The sequence below is a fragment of the Diplotaxodon limnothrissa genome, linkage group LG11, assembly GCF_057381915.1.
Source record: "Diplotaxodon limnothrissa isolate DT_005_m linkage group LG11, D_limnothrissa_male_GT1.1, whole genome shotgun sequence".
Lineage (NCBI taxonomy): Eukaryota > Metazoa > Chordata > Actinopteri > Cichliformes > Cichlidae > Diplotaxodon > Diplotaxodon limnothrissa.
The window spans coordinates 15,198,699-15,221,972 of NC_140606.1; the positions used below are offsets into that span (position 1 = coordinate 15,198,699).

At 41.2% G+C, this 23,274-nt stretch overlaps 1 protein-coding gene across 1 annotated transcript in view; it reads left to right on the forward strand.

The window, feature by feature from the left end:
- Positions 1–23,003, forward strand: part of LOC146622511 (eukaryotic translation initiation factor 3 subunit H) — a 64,787-nt gene extending 41,784 nt beyond the window's left edge. The window contains exons 4-8 of the mRNA XM_085365191.1: positions 4,116–4,215; positions 6,919–7,068; positions 17,660–17,780; positions 22,144–22,276; positions 22,723–23,003. Of these exons, the coding sequence (XP_085221317.1) occupies positions 4,116–4,215; positions 6,919–7,068; positions 17,660–17,780; positions 22,144–22,276; positions 22,723–22,817 (599 nt within the window). The 3' untranslated portion in view covers positions 22,818–23,003. The remainder of the gene's footprint in view (positions 1–4,115; positions 4,216–6,918; positions 7,069–17,659; positions 17,781–22,143; positions 22,277–22,722) is intronic.
- Positions 23,004–23,274: the final 271 nt, after the last annotated feature.

Below are 23,274 nucleotides of genomic sequence, written 5' to 3' on the forward strand. Positions count from 1 at the left end.
CTTTTTCTTATATTCTTTCATACTTGCACTGGCGGTGGATGCTCATATTAAATTTGCATAAACATTTAAAGAATAAGAGCAGCTGAGCCTAAAGTTCAGACTGTTCAAAGCACTTGATCTCTGATATTTTGTTTCCTTTTGCTCCGTATGATGTCAGTGAGAGTGGGTATCTCTAATGTGTCAGGTCCACAGCTGTGACTGAGTATAAAAGCCCCCACGAGAAGAAATCTGCCTTAAAGTAGGGGAATGGAAGCTGAAATGGCTTATTTCGCACAGTGGATAAGCCAAATTATTTTGAACCTTTAATAATGTAAAGCTGCCCTAGTGGGGTTCAAGAATTAAAATAATTGGAAATTTGCATAATAGGTCCCCTTCAAGTTTATGTTGTGTGTGTTTTTAAGAGCCACAATAAAGGTGTAAATCTTGGACTGTCTGTTGCTGTTACATTAAAAAAAAAAAGTTGTATTGATAATGTGATATCAAGCCAAAAGGAGAGAAGGGATCCACTGCTGTATTTGTCACATGTCCTAAAGCCATTCAAACCTTTCACAGGGCACCAGTACTGAAAGAGACTCATGCTGGTAGAAAGTCATTCTAGTAAAGTTGGCCCCACAAAGTACTGCTGAGTCCTCATGAAATAAAGTAAACACAGCAACATCAAAACACTCACCCTAGGCCTGAAAGCAGAAAAGCTTGCTTAGTTTCAGTAAACATGGTCGTTATCTGTTTTCTTTCTCTTGCACCAAAATGGTGCCTCTACAAGAGAGTTGATTACAGTCATTTATGCTTCATTGTCACTCAGGTTTCTGCCATGATTAAACAACCACATGTCAAATTTAGTCTCTTTAATCAATAGGTATCCAAGAATAGGACTGCCACTGAGAAGTCTTAAGATATTTTGCTGCGGTGCACTTTTAGAAACTCAGCAATAAATCAGTCTGACAGATGTAGGAACAGATTAGTGGAGGTAAGCACAGATGTTTAAAAAACAATCTAATTCTAAGCGTCATGTGCCTGGAATTAGATTTTTGTTTCAAGATGGATTTCTGCAAGTTCTGCATTGTCATCAAGTCTATATCATCAAGGAGACTGACGATTATTTATAGAGAGTTTTTATTTTTGTGCACATCTGCAATAGTACAGATTTAGATGGAGATGACTTTTGGCTTTTGACCTTACAATAAATTCTGTTGATGCCGTGGTCTGGAACTCTTGTGAGGGAAAGGCGGGCTCGCAGAAGACTGGATTAACTATGTAGCCTGTAGCTGCTAACATGAGACCAACAGGCATTATGTGGGTTCACCTGCTTCACAGTAAAAGCCTTTAAAAGCTCCCCGGAAATGCTGAACCACCCCAGATGGTGTAAGGATTTAAATGACAGCAAAACATGACAGAAAATGAAAACCTGTCACTACTTAGTGAAGTGTTAACTTCTTAGTGTCTAAATAAATGGAATTTTATTGCCACACCAAGTTCAGAGGGAGCATATTAATACATTACATGGATAAGTGGACAATGAAATGGATGATAATGGCGATCGTTTTGTCGTTCCTGTCAGAGTGCTGCTGTTTTCTTTTATCCATCCATCCATTATTTTCCACTTATCTGAAGTCAGGCTGTGGATGCAGCAGGTTAAGCAGCGTATTCAAGAAATCTTTCTCCCCAGCCATGTTCCCCAGTTTCTCCTGGGGGATCCCAAGGCATTCCCAGGCTTGATAAGAAATCCAGTCACTTGAGCAGGTTCTGGGTTTACACTGGGTTGTACGCCCAGTCAGGCGTGCCCAGTCGTCATCCAAACCAGATGTCCGAACCACCTCAACGGACTCCTTTTGACATGCCCTTGACAAATTGCCAGGGCGTGTCATTTGTGCGTCCGTGTGATCCTGGGAAGTGTGTTGTCCAAGGCCTTTGTCACAGAGGTGGGACCGGACAGCGAGCAATTTGGAAAATTCTAAAGAAACCGATTGTTTAGAGGTGATTCCTCACCAGCGAGCATCTGATGGCCAGGCCTGCCTCCATGAGGCCTGAAAACTAGCATGGATCTGCTACCCTGTGGGCCCACCTTCTGCAGAGGCAGGCGTTGGTGTGAGCTGCAGATTGAGCTGGGCAGTAGGCAAAGGCAGGGGTGTTGGTGTGTGGACCCTAGACATTACAGAGGACATGGACCAACACATTAAACTTTTCTAAGCTGAGGAATCAAATATAGACACTGTCAGTATGCCACACTGTGTCAAGAAAGTATTTCCTCTCTGTATTGCTCATTTTGTTTTTCTCCCTCAGGTTTATGAACCGAAAAATAAAAGTAAAGCCAGGGTGACACAAAAAGACTCACAAGCTCACTGAATTTAAAGCAGTCTTTCATTAAAACCATTCACAGTTTATCCAGTTACTTCAAGTCTAGAGTCAGACAATAAAGAGGACTGTAGTTTAAAAAAAATCTCAGATTTAGGAAAATAAATGTATTCTGTGCAGGGAAATTGCTAATGAAAACAACTTTGAATTTCAAGGTTTAAGTAATGCTGACTGTCGAGGAGCTCTCCCTGCCCTGTTCTGTCTCTTTAGCATTACTCCTGGGTTGTATTGTTTTTAGATTGTAGACACTCAGTATTGACAAAGATTAAATTTGACCATTTTAAACATGCAACCCTCTGATCCAGTCATCCCAGAAAGCCATTTAGCCAAGCAGTGAGCGTCCTCTCATTCCAAAGGAGTGCGCTGTTATGTCAGTCAATAATGCAGCGCTTAACAGATCACAGTGCCTCAAAGGAATTGACATTATATCTCCGTTTAAAGTCAAAAGGAAAGAAAATTGATTTCCTTTTTTTTTTTTTTTTTTTTTTTTGTTCTGTTTTTCATTAGCTCACCGTTCAATTTACGTCGATTAAGGAATCAATCCCGTGGCCAACTGGCGGCGTTAATGGCTTCTGTCCAGTGACAGCACAGAGTTAAAGCTGGTTGTTAAACCAGTTGTTTGAATGTGTTCAGTGCAGTGACTGTCTTATTTGAGGTGAAAAATTGAAGAGGTTAAGATGGACCAACGCAGAGCTAAGCAGCAGCAGCTCTGTGCAGTTTCCTTCTGTGTATTTGCAAAAATAAAGACAAAAGTCTAACAGTTTACTGCATATTGACCAACAGAACTGATGTATAAAATCATGTGTGTACCACTTGGCACAGATTAGTGTCTGTGGGAAGGAAAAGATAAAGGTTCCGTGTCCAAATTCACGAGGCTCCTGGGGCTTCAGGCTTGATCATGCAAAATGTTAATTAAGCCATCAGGCTTCCTCCAAGTATAGGATGGTTATCTTTGGTGAACTGTTGCTATTAGCAACCACTCTCAGTGGAGATGACCACATGAACTGAACTAGCTAAGTTGTAGGTAAAAAGGTGGATGTAGTTAAGACCCATTTTCTGCAGGTAATCTGAACAGGAAGTGAACTTTGTTTTTTCTTATTTGCTGCTTTTACTTTATTTTAGTGTGTTGAATTGATTTTTATAACAGAAGCAATTTTGTAAGTGCTCTTCTTTTTCCTACTTTGTATGCCAGTACAAGAATAGAGTTTTCCATCCCGAAAATTGGGGAGAGGACATACTGACGGAATCTGAAAATTCCCTGAGTCATTGTTATAATGGCTTATCTGCAGATGAGACCCTTTTAACAGGATCTTTTTGTTCCTCATATTTTCACTTTGGGGACATGCACGTTTTTGGCTCAGTTTGACTGTATTAATCTGTAAACTGTGGCTTTTCTTTAGAGAGGTGTAAAAAGGAGTCTGCTGGAAACCACATTTCAGAGTTATTAAGGAGAATACTGTGCATTATGATTAAGGGGGAAAGAAAATCAAAAAGAAAAAACAATCCCTCTCTCACTCAGGATTTCACATATAACAATATGAGTCGTGAAAGCAATCTATGTCAAAACTGTGTTCAATAAATAGAGCTGTCGTGAAACTTCCAAAATGAGTCCAAAATTGCATTGTTGTATTTATTTATTTATTTGAAATGGGCAAAATGAAAACCATGAGTTTGTTTTCTGCAACCCATATGATTTAAGATGGTTATTGCAGGTTTTTTTCTTCTTTTTTTAAAATCAAGCTCTCACCTCTGTCTCATTCTAGATCCTATAAAGACGGCTCAAGGCTCCCTGTCTCTCAAAGCCTACAGGCTTACCCCAAAACTCATGGAGATCTGCAAAGAGAAAGATTTCACACCTGAGGGGTGAGTAATTCAGGACCAGAACACACAGCGGGATACTACTCATGCTACTACTTTTACTTTGTTGACCATGCCCACACAGAAATGCAGATATTCACAGATAACTATATGTATACACATGAGCTGCTATTGCTTATAGGAATTGAGAATTATTATTATTATTATTATTATTATTATCATTATTAGTGGGGGTTTTTTCACAGTTCCAATTCTGTTTATTCAATGGATGCAAATATGGCCTTTGCATCCTCAGGGGAGGTATTTAGTAGCAGTTGAAGATGGATGCTGATGATGATGATTTATCATCTCGCCCTTGCCCGTCAAACAAATGTACCATGTTTACACTTTTTCTGACCCCAAGGCTTATCGTAATTGCTTTTAAATTGCTGCTAAAAACGTCTGTAATGAGGGGGACTATTTTCCTGGCAGTTCAGGGTGGTGCCGGTGCACCAGCTCCCACATGCAGAAACGCACGAGGGCGCAAACGCTCGGACAAATGCGAGCGTAACGGCCCAGTGGAGAAACACCGCAGGCTGTCCATTAAAAATCTTTAGATATACACTTTGAAATCCACTAAAAGCAAGCGTATTTGCAGGCAGTACGGCAATTTAACTGCATCATTTCATTTCCCTCTCTCCCAATTTCCTCTGTATTTCGCCACCTGTGTGCGTCTGCCAGCCACTCTGTTATTGACCCACTGTGTTTGGCCCAGAGTCAGGATCCTTCTCATTTCTGCAGCTTTTCATTAGTTCCTATGATTTATTATAGCCCCAATCTGTAGCCATCAGTGTTCCCAATAAGTCCGTGATTGAAAGAGGGCAGCTCAGGGCAGGAAAGGACAATATCGCCCCATTACAACAATCTCGTCTCTATCCTATTATTTCCAAAATAGACTAGAAATCTGAATATCAATAACATTTTCCCTCCTCCAAAGATGCAAAACTTCAAAAGTGTTTCATTTTTCCCCTCTGCTACAATGTGCAGTAAAAAATCAGCCTCTTTCATGTTGCTGTATTTGATGTTGCATAAGCTTGCATATATTGTGCACCTTTTTTTGAAATGAAAGGCAAGGATAGATGACTGTTGAATAGGCTCATCCCTTTGAACTGCCCTCCAAGTCTGTCGGGCTATGAAGGCAGTGGTCAATAGCGTCCACTTCAACGCAAAATCTGAAGCTTCAAATTAGTCTGCCTGTGGAGTCAACCTTTTGGCTCTGTCCAGCGGGGCCCGACTTGTAAAGAGCGTGGCATTAAGTGTGCCAGAGTCTAGTATGGTTGAACAATTTGTCCTGCGTAGAATGTGCTGTCCTTCCGTTTCCTCATAGCCACCTTTTTATATCAATCTGGCGGCATTTGAAAAGGTCATCGAATGCAGGAAATGTTTTAAAGCCCTCTAGATTGATAATTGTGCCAAATCTTTAGCAAACAGTGTTTATATCATTATGGATTTCCTTATAGACTGCTGTTACCCATACTGACTCGGAGCCCGGGGCACCATTGTCGTCTTGCTTTTGCCTCCGAGTCTCCTCTTAAAGTTTGCTTGAGGTGCTGCTCTACTTAGAATATAAAACAATATCTTTCAGAATAACTTAAAATCAGTGATGCTCCACATCCCTATTTATCACACAGACACGAATTATACAGCCCAAACATCTCTGTTTCTGGTACATTGCACACGGCAGATTAATGCAGTGAGTGTATTGATCTCATAACAAGCACAATGCATCTAACAAGGCAACATTAGACACATACAGACATTAGTTTGTAGCCCGTCCACTGTGCGCGAGTGACAGGCTGAGCCGAGGCAGTCAGTCAGGGTTATTAGATTTATGTGAGACATTAAGCAAAGATTGAAGTTCCATTTTGTGTTAACAGACCCCTGTTAGAAAAAGGGAGAGAGAGGTGCGGCTTTCAGCTCCCGAGGAGTTGATCAGGAATTAGTCAGTGCCTTGTGTGCTTGGCATAATAGCCCTCCCGCAAAGTTCATACTGGTTACTGTGGCTAACATTGCTATTGGGAGGCAATATGAACTGCTGAATCAATGACAGCATTTTTTACATGTCAGCGTGTAACATGCATTATAATATTTTTCAATATTGCACAATACTGAAATGCAGCTTTTGTTTTAATATGGAGAAACGCATGCTAACGAACACGAAAATTTGGAGTAGCAGAGGAACAGACTAGAAAAACTGATTTCAATACTTGAATGCAAATGAGTCCCAGCAGAGCAACTATTAACCCCAAACCACCGTCTGTTCACTTAAAAATGTATTCGCAATTGCTATAGATCAGCTAAGACCAGGTTTGTTTAACAGTTGTTTATTTTCCACTCTGATTCACTCTCTTTTGTGTCAAGGTAGCTGTCCCTTTAAAACAACTTAATGTTTCTAATAGAAAAAAAATTCCTGTAGTTAGTATAAACCTGTGACTGTGATTCAGCACAACAAAAAGAACAGTGGTTATCACACGGGGCCAGGCACTGAAGTCCATCAGGGTTCCCTTAGAAATCATATGAGATGTTTAAACACCCACCACTTTTTTTGGTATCATTAATTTTCAGCCACATCATTGGGTCCATCACACTTCGAGTGAGTTTAAAGTAGAAAGATGGTCGAAATCCATGTGAGAAATGTGAAGAAATGTGATTTCACCTTTACCTCCTGTCTCCCCTCCCCTCTTTTCTTCTTTCTCTGTCTCCCTTTAGCTTGAAGAAGGCCAACATTGGCTTTGAACAAATGTTTGAGGAGGTGCCCATCGTCATCAAAAACTCCCATCTTATCAATGTACTAATGTGGGAGCTGGAGGACAAGTCCACGGTCGCCGACAAGCACGAACTGCTAAACCTCTCAAGCAGGTCAGACATGAGCTCATGCAGCCATTTACCACAAGGGCCCAAGGCCAGACACCTCGGTTGTAAAAAGGCAAATAAGATATTGGTGGACTACACGTTTTTCTCAAGAGGGGAAGCTTATCTGGATGGTTTTTTTTTTGAAGGGTTATCAACATATGTTTCCTAACCTTTAGTACGGCTTTACTTTTATTATCTATTCTCATGCCCGCATTGCAGTGTGAGTGCTTTGGTTTTCTTCCTGATGTTGTATATACATTTTTTTTTTAATTCCCAGATTTAAAACCCTGTGTTATGGTTTCTTTTCAAGTTTCAAGACTCCTGTTTGCAAAGCCGACAAATAGTTAATCTTACAATGCAAATGAAAAGATCTGTGGGACATCGTAACTGCAGGACGTTTTTCAATATTTCACCTTAATGGCTCAATAAGGTCATCTGAAATTCGTACCATCTCTTTTCAGGCTTTGTGTAAAATCTACAGTCAAACAGAGGAAAAGTGGTTATTGATGGAAATTCTTTCAGCCCACACAATCCAGCTCTGAGCAAAGTGTCACCTTAGTTTGATTTCTTTGTACATAGTCACCATAGTACACTGAGTACTTATCTACTAAAGAATGCAGGCAGTTCTTAAAATCATCTTACAAGCTTTGAAGCCATATTGAGGGTATCTCTTTAAGCTTGCAGGCTGCTTCAACAGACATGACTTAAGGCTACTTCTAAATTAAAATTGATTTGACATTAGCGAACTCTTGGGCATTAATCTGTGTCTTCTCAACTGTTCCAAAAGCTGCTAGATTGAATGAAAGAATAAGCAGTTTATTGATGCATTCTGCCTTTTGCGTACCCTCCCCAGGGCAACAACACCGGATCTTACATCCACTTCCATCTCCTATACTTGGGTTTAGTACTAGTTGAGAAACTTTACTTGGTATGATAATATAGATTTATGTGTTATTGATATTATACATATCAATATTATTACATTTTTATTATTGCATTGCAGTGTTTAGGTCAGATGGCTCTGACATGGTTGAACATGCAGATGATTCATTCATGAGGAAAGGGTCAGATACATTGAGGTGGATGCACAGTGTCTACAGTTCCTATTCCAAATGTTGGGAAGTTGGGAAAAATGTAAATAAAAGCATAAAGGAATGAACTGCAAATTTTGGGTAGTAACACGATTTCAGGTAACACGACTGGACATAAACAAAAGAGCTTGTTAGAGTTTCACAGAAGTAAAGATGTACAGCAGACTCCAAAAAACTGCATCTATAAACACGTGGAACAATTTCACAATAATGTCCCTCAATGTAAAAGTTTGAAAACTTTGAATAGCTCATCCTCTTCAGTATATAATCTCACCAAATGATTCAAAGAATCTGGACAAGTCTGTGTGTAAGGGACAGGGATGGAAATGTTGGATGCTCGTGAGCTTCAGGTCTTTGGGCAACACTGCATTTAAAAACAGGTGGGGCTTTGTCATGGAAATCATCACATGGGCTTAGAAGCACTTCCAGAAATCAATCAAGTTCAGTCTCAGTGATCCAAAGATGACGCTATATATGAACATGGTCTAGAAACACTGCCTTCTTCTCTGACCCAAACCTATTTAACCCTGGAGAACCAATGGGGTCGGATCTGAACCCATGGGTTCTCCAGGGTTAAAATGGACCTGGACAAATCCAAATTTCAAATTTATTTTGTAAACATGCTTCGCCCTCTGCACTGAAGAGCAGAGGGACCGTCCAGCTTTTTATCAGCACTTTTATCGTGCCTGTGAAATTGGCAGCTCGGCACCATCCGTGCTTAAAGGTGTATACAGGTTTTAGAGCAACATATGCTCATATCAAGTTTGTAGGGAAGGTCCTGCATATTTCACCCAGAACATGCTTGACTGCACACTGAAGCTATGATAACAGCATGGCTTCATAGTAGAAGAGTCCAGATGCTAATGTGGCCTGGCTGCGATCCAGACCTTTCACCATCTGAAAACATTTGGCACATTATGAAATGAGCAACATGGCAAATAAGGCCAAGGACTGTTGAGCTGCTAGAGCAAGAATAATCAGACGGACAAGAATGGGACAATATTCCTCTGCTAAAAGTCCAGCAGCTGGTCTCCTCAGTTCCCAGACTGTTGTTGAAAGAAAAGTGGGTGTTACACACTGGTAAACATGGCCCTGTCCCAGCTTTTTTGGGATGTGTTGCTGCTGTTAAATCCAAAATGGCCTTATTTATTTATTTATCTGAAAATAGTATATTTTCTCAGTTTAAACATTGCATTTGTGTTTTATTTACATTTCACAACTTTTTTTTGAAATTGGAGTTGTAAGCTGGAAGACAAACTACACTGGAGCCTTAATAGCATAAACAACTGTGTCCCTTTCCACCCATAATAGCCTTTTGGAAATAATGGGGTTTTATGTTGTGCTGGCAAAAGTTACGAGAGAGGACTTTTAAATAGGATTATTTTCTTCTTTTTTATGTTATTTGGTATGAAGAATATATATATTTAAAAAAAGAAGGAACAAGTAATCAAACCAATTCCTTTAAACTTTATTCTAAAATAACTGGATCGTACCAGATAGTAGGTGCTACATTTTTTTTTGGGGGGGGTTTTGTAAATTGTTCCGATCACTGCCCACAAATGCATTCCAGGGCGCGTCTGACCACTTATCCGATTTCCCAATCCTGTACCTTTTAGGATGGAATTGGATGTTTGATTGAGAGATTCACTCTAAAACTCGGTCCGGTAAATGCCACATTTTAAATGTCACAGCCTATTTATTCCAAAATGTCTTCAAAAGCAGGACCTGCCATCAAACTTTGCCTACCATCACTAATGAGCACAATATGAACAAATATAACCAACCATATCAACTCACAGCCTGGCTCTTTAAGTCTCGCATTTATATCTCAGAGGCACTCAGCATCAGTCTCAGGAGAATTTATCAGCAATCATTTATGGAGATAAATCGCTGCAAGTGGAGCAACAGCTGTGAAGCTGCTAATCAAAAAGCTTCCCAGGGGCAGGTGTGAGAAATTAGCACAATAACGACTCAAAGTGCTGATTTACACACTGGCAGCGCGCAAAACACTGTGCTCACTTGCACGCTGCGGCGAGGCACTTCGGGAGTTGTTGTTATTCTCCTCAACTGTGTCCTTAAACGCAAGTATGGCATGACTTAAATGAGGCCTCATGCAGGCAGACATGTAGGTTCCATGAGCATGGCCAACAGAGGCAGGCAGAAACCCCAGCAATTTTCTTCCAAATTACTAAATAGAGTGAAGGAGAATGGCTCACTATTCTTGCATATTGTTCCATTTTCCAAGTGATTACTCTGAAGTTGAAGCATAGCTTTTGATATCGCCCAAAACGGAGCAGAAGCAGGATGGCCCTCCCCCGTAGGTTTTTCGACACAACCGCCGATGGGATGTCTGGCAAGATGAAATTGTTTCCCCGAAGTTGTCAGATTGCTGCACAGCTCTGCCCTCGTATTGGATTGTAGCGCTCCATCTCTCTACATCTTCTGCTGACAGCCCCACCCTTTTCTCCTCATTTCCACCCCTTCAAAAAAAAAAGAAACGGGGGAAAAAAAGAAGAAAAAGTAAACGATAATGGGTTTTATTTAATGTTTTTCCTTTTGTCTCATTTTCCAATCTGCGGTCCCATTTGTCAATGTCATCTATGTCTAACGCTGAGAGAGTGCCGTTTCACTCCAGCAGACAGGGTTCTTCTTACCACAGATGATGATGTTGATCGTGGTGATGGATTGTATGAATGTAAATTCATCTATGTAGCCTTTCAACCCCCACAGCCCTCTTGAAATACCCATGTTTGCAGTGTTATTAAAACTAAACTACATTTTGGGCCTTTTAGATTAGATTAGATTAGATTAGATAGAACTTTATTAATCCCTCGGGTGGGTTCCTCTGGGAAATTCGATTTCCAAAAAGCACAGCACCGACAGAAGTTTCAGAGTTACAGAATATTATATATATATATATATATATATATATATATATATATACATACACACACACACACACACACACACACACACACACACACACACATATATAAATACAGAGACAATATAAATAAAATATACGAAGGGGATAAATAGAATAAATAGGAATAAAAAATAAAAATACAAGTGAATGAATTGCACATTTCAAGTATTGAGTCTATTGCACTGTTGACTATTTACAAAAGTATTGCACAAAAGGTATTGCACAGTGAGGTGAAGAGGCACTACAGCTTAGTTGTTCCCCCCTCCTTTGTCCTCCTGTTTCCCCTCCCTCTCCCCTCCAGAGAGGAGTTAAACAGTCTGATGGCGTGTGGGACAAAGGAGTTTTTAAGTCTGTTAGTTCTTGTCTTGGGGAGAAGCAACCTGTCACTGAACAGACTCTTCTGGTTGTTAATGGCCGTGTGCAGAGGATGCCCAGCATTGTCCATAATGTCCATCAGTTTCTTTAGTGTCCTTTTCTCTGCCACTGTCACCAGAGTGTCCAGCTTCATGCCGACCACAGAGCTAGCCTTCCTGATCAGTTTTTCCAGCCTGGATGAGTCCTTCTTTGCTGTGCTGCTCCCCCAGCACACCACAGCATAGAAAAGTACTCCAGCAACCACCGACTGGTAAAACATCCTCAGGAGCTTCCTGCAGATGTTAAAAGACCTCAGCCTCCTGAGGAAGTACAGTCGGCTTTGGGCTTTTTTATACAGGTGCTCTGTGTTGCATGACCAGTCCAGTTTATTGTCCACCCACAGCCCGAGGTATTTGTACTTGTTGACCACCTCCACCTCCTCCCCCTCTATCTGAACAAGGTCTTCACTCATGTGTAAATTTCCCATTTAGTTCATTACCCCCAGTATCTGTCTGATTAGTGTATTTGGCCTCCTGCCTGGACTCTTTTACTGTTGGAAAAGTGAAAAATATGTAAACATATTTTCTCTGATATTAAATTACCCTGATAAGTTTTCGGTGAGTGAGGGGGAGGGGAGAACTTTTAAGGCTTTGTGTGCTATAGCTGCTGATGCAGGTGAAGAGAAATAACTGGAAATGGGGTCATGAGGCAGGTGTTGACAGAAGTGTCTGTGTGAATGAAATGATCTGCAGAAAAATTTGACCCTTGACACACAAACTTGATCCATCGAGATGGACTATAAGAAGAGGTATTTTTGAACAAAAGCCAATAATAGATCCTTCTCTTAAAAGGAGACGGAACTGAAATAATGATAATGGGCAGGAAGCAGTGAGGGATGGAGAAAGGTATTCAGTCACATAAGGTTTTAAATTTGTGCCAAAGCTAACATTCATCTTTTTCTCTTTTTTTATATAACTGAGACAATGCTGTACGCGTACGTTGGGGAAAAATCTTTTTAGATTTATTTCAAGTCCTCTTTAAAACAAATTATTCCGCTGGCGGCGCAAGCCAGCAATCCACATTGTGCTCGAGTCCATCAGTTAAAAAGACTCCATCAGAATAAAACGCTCATTCTAAGAGTGGAAGTCATTTCCTTGGCAGCTTTGTTAAACAACTCCCCTCTGAACTTTCAGTTTTAGTGAATGTCAGCCAACTTTTGCTCACACAACAATGCAGGTTTGTCCTCTTTTGTCCTGGGCAAATACAACCCTGTGGACACAGGCACTCCTACTGTACACTGTACGGGCCTCCACTGAACTTGACAGAATCGGCGATGGTGCGAAATCCCTAGATAGACTTTGATTTCTAATTCAGTATTGATTGCAAAGCTTGCTGATGCCTCTGAATAATTTAACCCTGTGGAGTTTATGGCCAGACGTTGTGGAGTGTGGGATACATTATTCAGCGTGCAGTTGTAGCAACTTTCTGTAACTGGTAACATTCAGTTTTCGAGTGTTTGGAGAAGACACGGAGCAGTTATGCGGTTTTTCTTGTATGGTCAGGGTTTTGAAAACAGAATATCAAACTGAACATGCTCCAGTGCACTAAACTAGTTATCAGACACACGAGACACTGATGCAGTTGGAAGCTCAAAGCTCAGTAAAGGAAGTCTGTGGACTGGGAGTGAAGTTTTTTTTTAGTCTTTGATAAAATAGTCCTTTTAATTTTTACTCGTCAGTTTCTCGTTTTTTCATTTGTTACATAAGCTCTCCAAAAATCTTGCAATTTCACAATCAGGGACAAAAGACATACAAACTGATAAGAAATCCCACTAAATTGCAAGTCACTCTTACTCCCCACGGCACACAGTAAAGCTCACAAACACACACTCAGTCCAGCTCAGGCATTTGACACTTACATAAACGGCAGATGTTTTGAAGGATCCTAGATGGATTCTTTCGCATATATTATTCATGCGCACCACACAAATTAGCCACCATATTGCTGGATGAAATAGTTTTAAATGGGCTCTCGTCAGTGAGAATCAATTCTGACACAGTCAGAGGGACGCAGTAGGGAAGTGTTATGCTGAGAGTTGGTCCTGGGCCATCGGTTTGCATGTTTACAATGGAGGGTTGACAAACTGATCACGCAACAGTCCTCACAGGCAAACATTACTGTACTGGAAATGGTTCAGGCAGTCCAGATTATGGAAATGACTTTGAAGTTAGTGGAAATTTTACGTGTTTTGCATGATGGCTTTAAGTAGTTTGATCTTTCTGAAATCTGTTCAGCTTTTTCTGACTAAAATTCTGAATAAAGGGCAGTATGCAAGCATTTAAGTAGATTATCTAATCGCTTATATTAACGCACGCCTCATGCAGATGCAACAGTATAATACGGATAGTGTCACAGATAGTTAAGGCAGGTGAGAATAGCACTATAAATCATTGTCAGCACTGTTCATATAATTATCAGCATGCCTGTGGTTAGTTGCATTAATTTTCTCTCGGTGTGTGCATATTTTCATGTAAATATAATTAAGGTGTTTGCAGTTAATGGAAGGCGATGGTAAACCAAGATGATCACGATGAGTCTTTAGAATGTGCATAAATTTCCAAAATGTATTACTGCTTAACTTTATGCAAATACTTATTGTCCTGTAGTTTCTGTTCTGGTGTGCACTGTAGCCGCAGACCTGATATATTGTTCTGTATGTTGCTCATGCTTTAATATAAAACCTGAAAACGGAGCTTGCATGCAGCAGTGAAACTGTAAATTTTCAAATATGAGAACTACAGTATTTTTAGTGTTGGACTGTAATTTTATGTCATCTGTTGCTTGCAAAGCAGCGCCGTGACAGGAGAAACTTTTCCTCAGTATGCAATTACTCCAGACAAAAATTCAAAACCACTTTATGCACATTTATTGCTTTATGTAAGCCATACAAATTATAGCCCCTCTTTACAAACCGAGTTTACAAAGTGCTTTGGCAAACAAACCAATTAATACTCAGAAGGTAAAATCAGACGGCCAAACATTAGAGCCAGAAGAAATGGATGCAATTAAGTTAAAGCTTTGGTAGAATTAAATTAGCAAGAATAAGGATGCAAAATGCATAACAGATGATGAGAATAAATGATAAATACAAGCGGAAGATTAAAGTCAAAGGAAGCACAAACGACTAAATAAAACAAGGTGGTAGCCAGTAATGGACTGTGAAAGACATCACCTAACAACATCACATAAATGCAAGTTTATAAATATGTTTTTAAGAAGTGAGGAGATTATTATGGATTTTTCAAACCAGGTCTCCTCAGGCAGGTCACGACCAAGAGGGCCTGGCGCAAGCACGGCAACCTTTAGAATAATGTGTTAACTTTTTGAACAACGAAAGGGTATCTAGGACTGCAAATTCAGGTCAACATATGATATGAAATGTACTTCGAGGCCAGAACCAGACTTGCTTTAAGGGCAGTCAGTAAAATAAAAAAAATGTATTATGAACATGTACCGGAATCCATTGGAGCGAAGGCTCGATTGGGGAGATGTTATGTGTGATGATCCCTCTGCTAAAGCCATCAAGAGGCCTTAGCTTCTGCGAATGGTTCGAGGGGTTTTTATGTGCTCACCAAAAATGGCGGAGTTGTATTGCAGACAAGGGGCTGCTATAAAAACATCTCTGTATTAAGAGAGTCACAATTCACAGTACGTGTCACGACAAGCCATTAAGTCTAACTCTCTGCAGATGCCCACCCAGACACGGATCAAGGCAACAGCACAAAACCATTTCTAAATCTTTAAGTGTTGCTTAGAGTGTAGTGACCTCTGTAATTGTGAATACACCAGTACTCCTAATATGACCTGGTGGTTTCAAACTGAGTTACCGAGTCAGCCAGTCCTTGGTCATAGTGGTGACCAAAACCCAGCAGTCACAACAGCTAGTTTAGAAATCCTTTGGCGAAATGGGAAAGCCTGCTAAAAGGACAGCCCATTCAGCAACCCTCAATTTAGACCTCTGTGCTAGAGTAGGTAGATGGAGACCAACTGAGTAAAAGGCACAAGACAGCCTTGTTGGAGTTGGTCAAACTGCATTTAAAAAAACTCTGAGAAGTTGAAGAAAAAGATTCTCTGACCTGAAAAGTCAAAATCTGAAATAACTGGGCAGGGCTCCAAACAAGTCTAAAAGAAAACACCGGGTATTTTATAAACTGCACAAGTAAAGGGATCAGAATACTCCAACATGACTGAGTGGGTTTCATTTGAACTACAGAAAGCTGAAGAATTGAATATGAAATAAATATGCACAAATTGTTATGGGAAATGTATGTGGCTCAGGTCAATTATGGTTACAGTGGAGATTGTTTCTGTGGTGTCAGTGCAGATATAGTGAGTTTAAGTGGGTTTAGGCTCAAATTTAAGTTGAGACGGTAATCTCTTTTTCTTGGCTTTCAACAAAATAAACAGATTGTGACGGGCTGAGAGACAAATATTGATTCCTTTAGAAATTGTTAATAAAACTCAGAGCAGAGAGGAATGTAACTAAAACCATTCAAAGCACGCTCCAGTCTTCCCACACACTAACATATTTATACAAACGCACAACAGTTACATCAGCACAAGTATGCACACTGCCAAAACATACACGGTTTTTGGCAGTTCTTACGGGTATAGCTGTCATTTAAATAAACACTACGAATCTGTTTTCCCACAGTACATACTGCATTATGTAGCACCCAAACATTCGTAAATGAAACAATACAACTCCACAGAGGGAAGTACAAGAGGGATACAACTTGAAGTAGAGCTCTGCAGTCTTGTGAAGGTTGAACTTAAGCGGTAGCAAGACATCCTGTTAAAAATGGAGCTCATGGGACGAGAGGGAAGTGGAATGCTGGTGGCGCTCTGTTTTGAGTCTTGTCAGCATGGCAGCATTGGAAAAACATGAAGGATGTGACGACATCACAGAAATGTGTAGGAGAGGGGCATGAAGTAAGGTCCACAGGACCTGTACCAAGTACTGACCAAACCTGGGATCACAGGTGACTTTCAGGTCATGGGTCTCAAGAGCAACAAATTTAGTAGGCGGTGAAAGGTCAAAGATTAAGTCTGGATGGATACAAAGACCTTGACTTCTCAAAGCTTGGAAAGTTTTAGATTCATAGTGGTCAATTCTAGATGGGAATAGTGTAGTTATGCTGCAATAGGCCTAGGCTGCTGGGAGCTTCCAGTGATACAATGAGTGTTACTTCTTCGCCTACCTTTTTTCACTCTGTGTTTATAAATCACTGCATTTAATCATTAGTGAAGCTCTGCCTCTCTTCCACAGTGTGTCTTTTGTCCTGTCTTCCTCTCCTCACCTGATGCCTGCCTCTCCCTTAACCTGGTTCTGTCAAAGGTTTCTTCCTGTTAAAAGGGAGTTTTTCCTTCCCACTGCTGCTAAATGCCTGCTCATAGGTCTTTACTTTACAATATGAAGCGCCTCGAGGTAACTGCTGTTTTGATTTGGCACTGTATAAATTGAATAGAATTGAATTGCATTGGATCTCAGCTCAGGAGGCTGCTCAGGTCATCCACAGGGGAACATTTCCTTGGCTCCACCTGTCAAAGTGTACCGGAGCAAGACACTGGAACAGCAAATTCCTCCTAAGGCCAAATGAAGCAACAAGTCTTTCACCCAGTCAGTCATAACTTAGCCCAACTTGATAGTTTTGTCAGTGGCACTGTCTTATTTGAAGTGTTCTTCTTGCAATGAGCAGGTGTCAAACACAAAGCTAGTAAGGAGCAGGAGCTAAATTCTCTAGCATATCTGTACAGCTCATAACAATAAAGGCGATGTTGCATATCACATTACATTTAGAAGGAGCAGCAACAATGAGGAGCCTATTATGTGTGAGATATGTGTAAACTTACTGAAGAGCCGTCTCCTCGTACTTGCAGTTTGTCAGTCCTGTGATTCTCCACACCAACCAAGCCAGTTAAACACGCCAGTGCCAGTATACTGATGCTTTCTGAGGTCTTTCCCTTTGTTTTGTTTTGAGCCTTCATACTTATCGCACATAACTAAGAGGTTACAACTAAAAGTTGAAATTAAATATGGATTAGTGTGAGCTGTTAATTTAAAGAGATTTTTTTGTAAAAAGGTAAAAACATTTCACTGAGGTTCACAAGTGCTGTTGACAGTACAAAAACCTGTTTGAGTGACACACTGTCAATTTTGTTCCAGCAACCACTTGGAGAAGAGCCTTCAGCTCCTGATGGACAGAGTGGATGACATGAGCCAAGACATTGTCAAATATAACACCTACAGCCGCAACCTGAGCAAGCAGCAGCAGCAGAAGCACCAGGTAACTCTTGAATGCATGAATGCACCGTGACACACACACACACACACACACACACACACACACACACACACACACACACACACACACACACACACACAGACAGAGAAACAGATGCACCTACAGCCACAGTCTCAGCAGGAAAACAGCAGGTAGATTTCTGTCAGACATGGGCACAACCAATTGCAGCTATAATCACAGCAGGCAAGCAGCAAAAGCACCAGGTGTCAAACACACCCCCACACACGCACATGTAGGAATATGGTCCTGTAGGCTTATACGTGTACATACTGAGGAGTCAAAGCAGGAACTACAATGTAAAAATGTTAAATACGTGTCCTAGGTTCTGAGGAGGGATCAAGCAAGAAACGCTACCATATTCATGTTAAGTCGGCTCAAAATAATTTTGATTGAAAGCGCAGGATCTTCCGGTTGGATCTGGTAAAGTTCAGTTGTGTTGCTGAGTGTGATTTTGAGTCATGTTCACGCTGACTTTCATCCCTGTGTGAAAAAACACAGCAGATTCTCGTGCACGTGATGCAGCTGTCATTGTAGAGGTTCAGACACAGAAAGCAGGGGGACAAAAAGATGAAGAATAAAAGATGAAACTTGTGTCACAAGTAGATTCAAGCAGAGGCACCGAGATCAGTTTGAAAGTGATTTCTCTTGTCTTGAGTTTGCACCAATTAGAGAATGACTAATGTTAATTTTGCAATATCTGTCATAGTGTTATCATCAGTCACCTCATTTCAGTTACTGCTGTAGATCAGCAGATTTTCAATTTCAGGCACCGTCATCCTCATCCTCCTCCTGTCAAGGAAGAAGTAATGTCCTTACTCACTGTAATACAGTCACAGCAATATTTCTCTTTAGGTACTTAAGAAAAGCAGGTTCAGAGGTTATGGAAAGCTGATACATATAAAGCGAAAGCTGGCATTAGTAAACTGAGCTTTTCATCTGAAGTGAAAATCCTCTGTTTATATTTGTTGTCTGTAACAGCGAGACACATCACGAACTCAGACTTCATTTAAAAGCGTTTTGCAAAACACAAGCGCACTGTGACAAATGTACTGTGTGTGTAAAGGCTCACAGATGCACACACCACCTCCAAGCACAAACTGGAGGCACGAAGCAAACCAGAACGAAACGCACTTGCACACAGACACAAACAGAGTGAGCCTCATACCATCTGCAGCTACAACCTCGTCCAGATGCATCATAAACATCCGGCAAAACATGCTATTGCTAACAGTCAGCCACTCTCACGGGCGCGCTGCTTGGGAAAGTGGAAGAGCGGAGGCACAGGTGACTCACTAATGTGCGCGCAAACGTACACCCACGGTAAAACCGGTCGCGCTATTTTGTCATTATTTTCAGCAAGTGGAAATGAGAAAATGTCTGAGGTATTAATGGCGATTGGGGCTGACTCATCAGCATCTTGGCCGACAGAAGAAAAAGCCAGAGCCAAGTTCACAGTCATTAGGCAGACCTCACAACAATCGTGCATCGGTGACCACAGCTCGTCCTCAGTACGCACACAACGAAAACGCACTCCTAGATTTATCCCCACGTATCCCCGGGCTATTCACCCACACTGCAGCCATTATGATCCATCATCCTCCCCACACTGACCTCCCCATCATCTCCAGCTCCCCGAAGCCCTGTACACCCCTATACCCAGACTCTCGTCATACACAATATCACACAGATGGGGCCTTTAATGGTGTCACCTTTTTTCACGTTTCACATGAGTCTCGACAATGAACAAATAACGCACAGAGAAGGAGAAAGCGCGCCGCTGTTAAAACCTTTCAGACATCTGCAGTATTTGCTCCATGTAATCTCGTGCTATTGATCCTGCTGCTTCCCGGACAAATGGAACCTTATTAATCATCATAGAAAGTTGCAAAAAGGCGTTCTGCTGAGAGGGCTCCATTTTTCATTTATAGCCCTCTGAATTCAGTAAATATCAGGTTCCCAGGAACAGTCTGCAGCCAAGTTAGTCTTTGTAACAGGAAATGTACATCTCACTTCTTTCAATTCATTCATTTTCTCTTTTTTCCCTACATCTGTTGAAAGCGAGGCGCACTTTTAAAGGAGGTTAGGTATGGCGCAGTGTGGTAATCATATGAACTGAGGAATTGTCATTTATGGTTAACGATAGAAACGAAAGGGCTCCGATTAAAAGGTTTAACGTTATGCTATAGCCATGTAATGATTTTGTAAAAATTTAACAGAAAGCAAACACATTCAGCTAAATTTAAGAGAGACTGCATTTGGAAGCAAAATATGCTCAAAATGAAAATGAAGCCCATTGGGGCTTAGGGGGGCGTCTTTGGTAAAAATGACCTTTGACCTCTCGGTTAGGTTGGCGAAAGTCAGATGAGACCAGATAAAGCGCATGGTGAAGCAACAGTAATGAGACGTGGAGGTTGATGGAGCCCACTGGAAATGTAGAGCATGTAAAAGCATGCCAGAATAATTTATTTATTTTTATATATATTTAAAAAAAAAAAACCCTCAAAGATGGACCTTAGCTGACGGGACGAGAAGATAATTAGGCCTAAGCTGAAGAGAACGAGAGCACTGACACAAGCAGAAAGACGATTCTCAGCTAACAAGCGGCTCCAAATACCACAATATTCTCCGGAGAACAACTGTAAATTCATTGAAGGTCAATCCAAAATTCATTTACATGCTTCAAAGATTAATTTGTGGACATAATTAAGAGTCCCATTTCACCACATGGAGCAACAGTAAAATATTCTGTACGCTGCCAGACTCCAAATATTAAATTATTGTATTCGATCTCTGTGGGTAAATAAAAACCAATTCCTTAATTGTGTTTAAGAGCATCTATTTTGCACACACAAACATTGTGCTCTGGAAATGAGCTCGCCTCATGATATTCATTGTCAGACATATTTTCTGACAAACTCGGCACTCGTGGCAGGAAAAGAAGCCATCATATCTACTGAGAGCATAATGTGGTTTATAATAAGTAGAATTTGATCCTGGTCTGTGCGGACCTCTACTTATTATACCAAAAATGAAAATATTGGGCTGTCATAATGAAGCTTTACTCAGGAAAGCAGCACAATGCCAGAAAGGCATGTTCCCCAGCTGGGAGCACAGTGGTTCCAGCAGTTTTGCTGTAGTGGTGCTTTGGAAAGCTTGTGAAGGTTGAGGGTAAAATGACTATAGGAAAAATAAAATTCAGAGAAATCTGTCTGTAGGCTGTAAAAGAACTGCTGGGATAGGATTATTTTCTACCAAGACATCAAGCTCAAACATGAAGTCAAAGATACACAGTAGTCTAGACCCCATTTCAGTTCAGGCTTTGTAGTAGGACGGCTGTTCCCACACACATCACATAGAACTTGACAGAGATTGAGCAGTTTGTACAGAAAAACTGGGTGGTTGGGGGCGTGGCAGTCAAAGGTGCTTCTATTTTGCTGACTTAGCAAGGGTTGCTTGTTCTTGTGCCACACTTTTTTTTTTCTTGGTAGGAAAAATTACTTTTTAAGGCATTGTATATCTATATGGAATACTGAGTAAGTTGGAGCATAAGAAAAAAAGAGTTGTTTCTAGAATTTCATACAATTATGCATTAGCATTTTGATTACACAGTCATGCTGCGGTGCAGTGGCAGAGAAGTTTTATTTAAACAAATAGTTATATTTTTCATTTTCATATTCATATTGTTTATCTTAGCAATTTTTTCAGCTTCAATCAACCATACAGGTGCGTTGTGGGATGTGGTTGAAGTCACTGCTCCCACTCACTTTTTATTCCTTTCCTTGACACAACCACTTCTTCCACCTGTGTGTCTGTCTCTCTCTCCTCCATCTGGCCAAATTAAGAAGGCTTTTAGGATCTCCAGAGACCCAGCACCTCACTGATTTACCGACTGTCAGCCCCCGACAAATCACTCCATCCCTGTCAGCACTTATAACTCTTCTGTTACTCTCTGTCTCTTACATCTCATCTCTCATCACTATGTTTCTCTACATCTCACTCACCTCTTACTGTTTGCATCGTCTCTCTTACTTTGTGCTCTCCTCTTTTATTTCTGTCTCTGTGTTACTTTGCATTTTCCTTGTTCTCACTTCACTTGTTTTTTCTTTAACTTTTGCTACTCCCACTCCTCCTCTTTCTCTGTTTCCCCTCTCTTTATGTTCTCATCCTGTCCTCGTCATCTCCGGCCCATCCCGTTCTCCCTTTCTGTCCACTTTTTTGATTTCTTCCCTCAATTCCCAACCCACTTTTTCCATTCGCAATCTATCTTTTATTTTCATCCTCTCCTCTCCCGTGTCTGCCGTCACTAATGCCACGCCTCTCTGTCTCTGCATCGCTCCCTCCACAGTACCTCCAGAGGCGGCAGCAAGAGAACGCCCAGCGCCAGAGCAGAGGGGAGCCCCCGCTGCCTGAAGAGGACATCAGCAAACTATTCAAGCCCCCCCAGCCACCACCACGCATGGACACGCTGCTCATTGCAGGTATGCACGCAAACACACACTCACACATCCTCCGAGTATAGTCATGACTCTCCATGACCACTGTAGAGCTCCCTCTCCACCCCCCTCACCCCTCCCTCCAAACTCCATCAGCCGCCTCTGCTCCCCTCACAGGAGCTCAGGTTCTGTTTTGTAATTATCTCCGCCATTATCTCGAAATTACATTAATTTAAAGTTTATTGACTCAATCTCCATCTCGACCGCCCCTTTTCTCCGCCTCCCGACAACATTCTGATCCTTCCGTTTACTCCGACTCCACACTAATTCACTGTTTTGCTGTGCTGCTGTTTTCTCTCCCACCCCCGCCTGGTTGCGTGCACCGTCTGTGTACATGTGTGTGCGTGCGTGTTTGTCTGTACGTTTCTGTGGGCGCGTGTTTGTGTCTTTTGTATGGGGGCGTGTGGATGCATGTGGTTACACTCCAACAGGGCAAATTAACAACTACTGCCAGAATGTGAAGGAATTCACCTCGCAGAACCTCGGGAAGCTGTTCATGGCAGAGGCTCTCCAAGGCCACAACTAGAGGAGAGACAGAAGGAGCAAGAGAGATGCAAACCCACCTTAATGATGCCCACAGGAGCAGCCTTCATTTTCATTTTTTTTTTTTTTCCCTCTGAATTTATTTGTTGTTGTTTTTTATGTCTAGAACCACCCCAGACACAGAATTAACTTTGAACACTTGGTTTTGATTTAAATAAAAACTCTTGCATCTCAACATCTTCTCCGTCTCCTTCGTCTGTTATCGCAGTCGAGCTGTCTTTTGTTTTTGATGGAAATTGCAATTTCAGTTTCACTGTACAAAGATGATTGTTTTTTGTACAGAATGTTTTTGTGCAGACTATTAATATGTGAGAACGGAGCTCTGCTTGAAAGTACAAACTAATTCCGCAGTACTTTGAGTTGTTTTTGCCACATGCTTTTCATCCGCAGTTCAAACATTAAGCAGGTGGAACCAATTATCAGTGGGTTCGCCTCGTGTT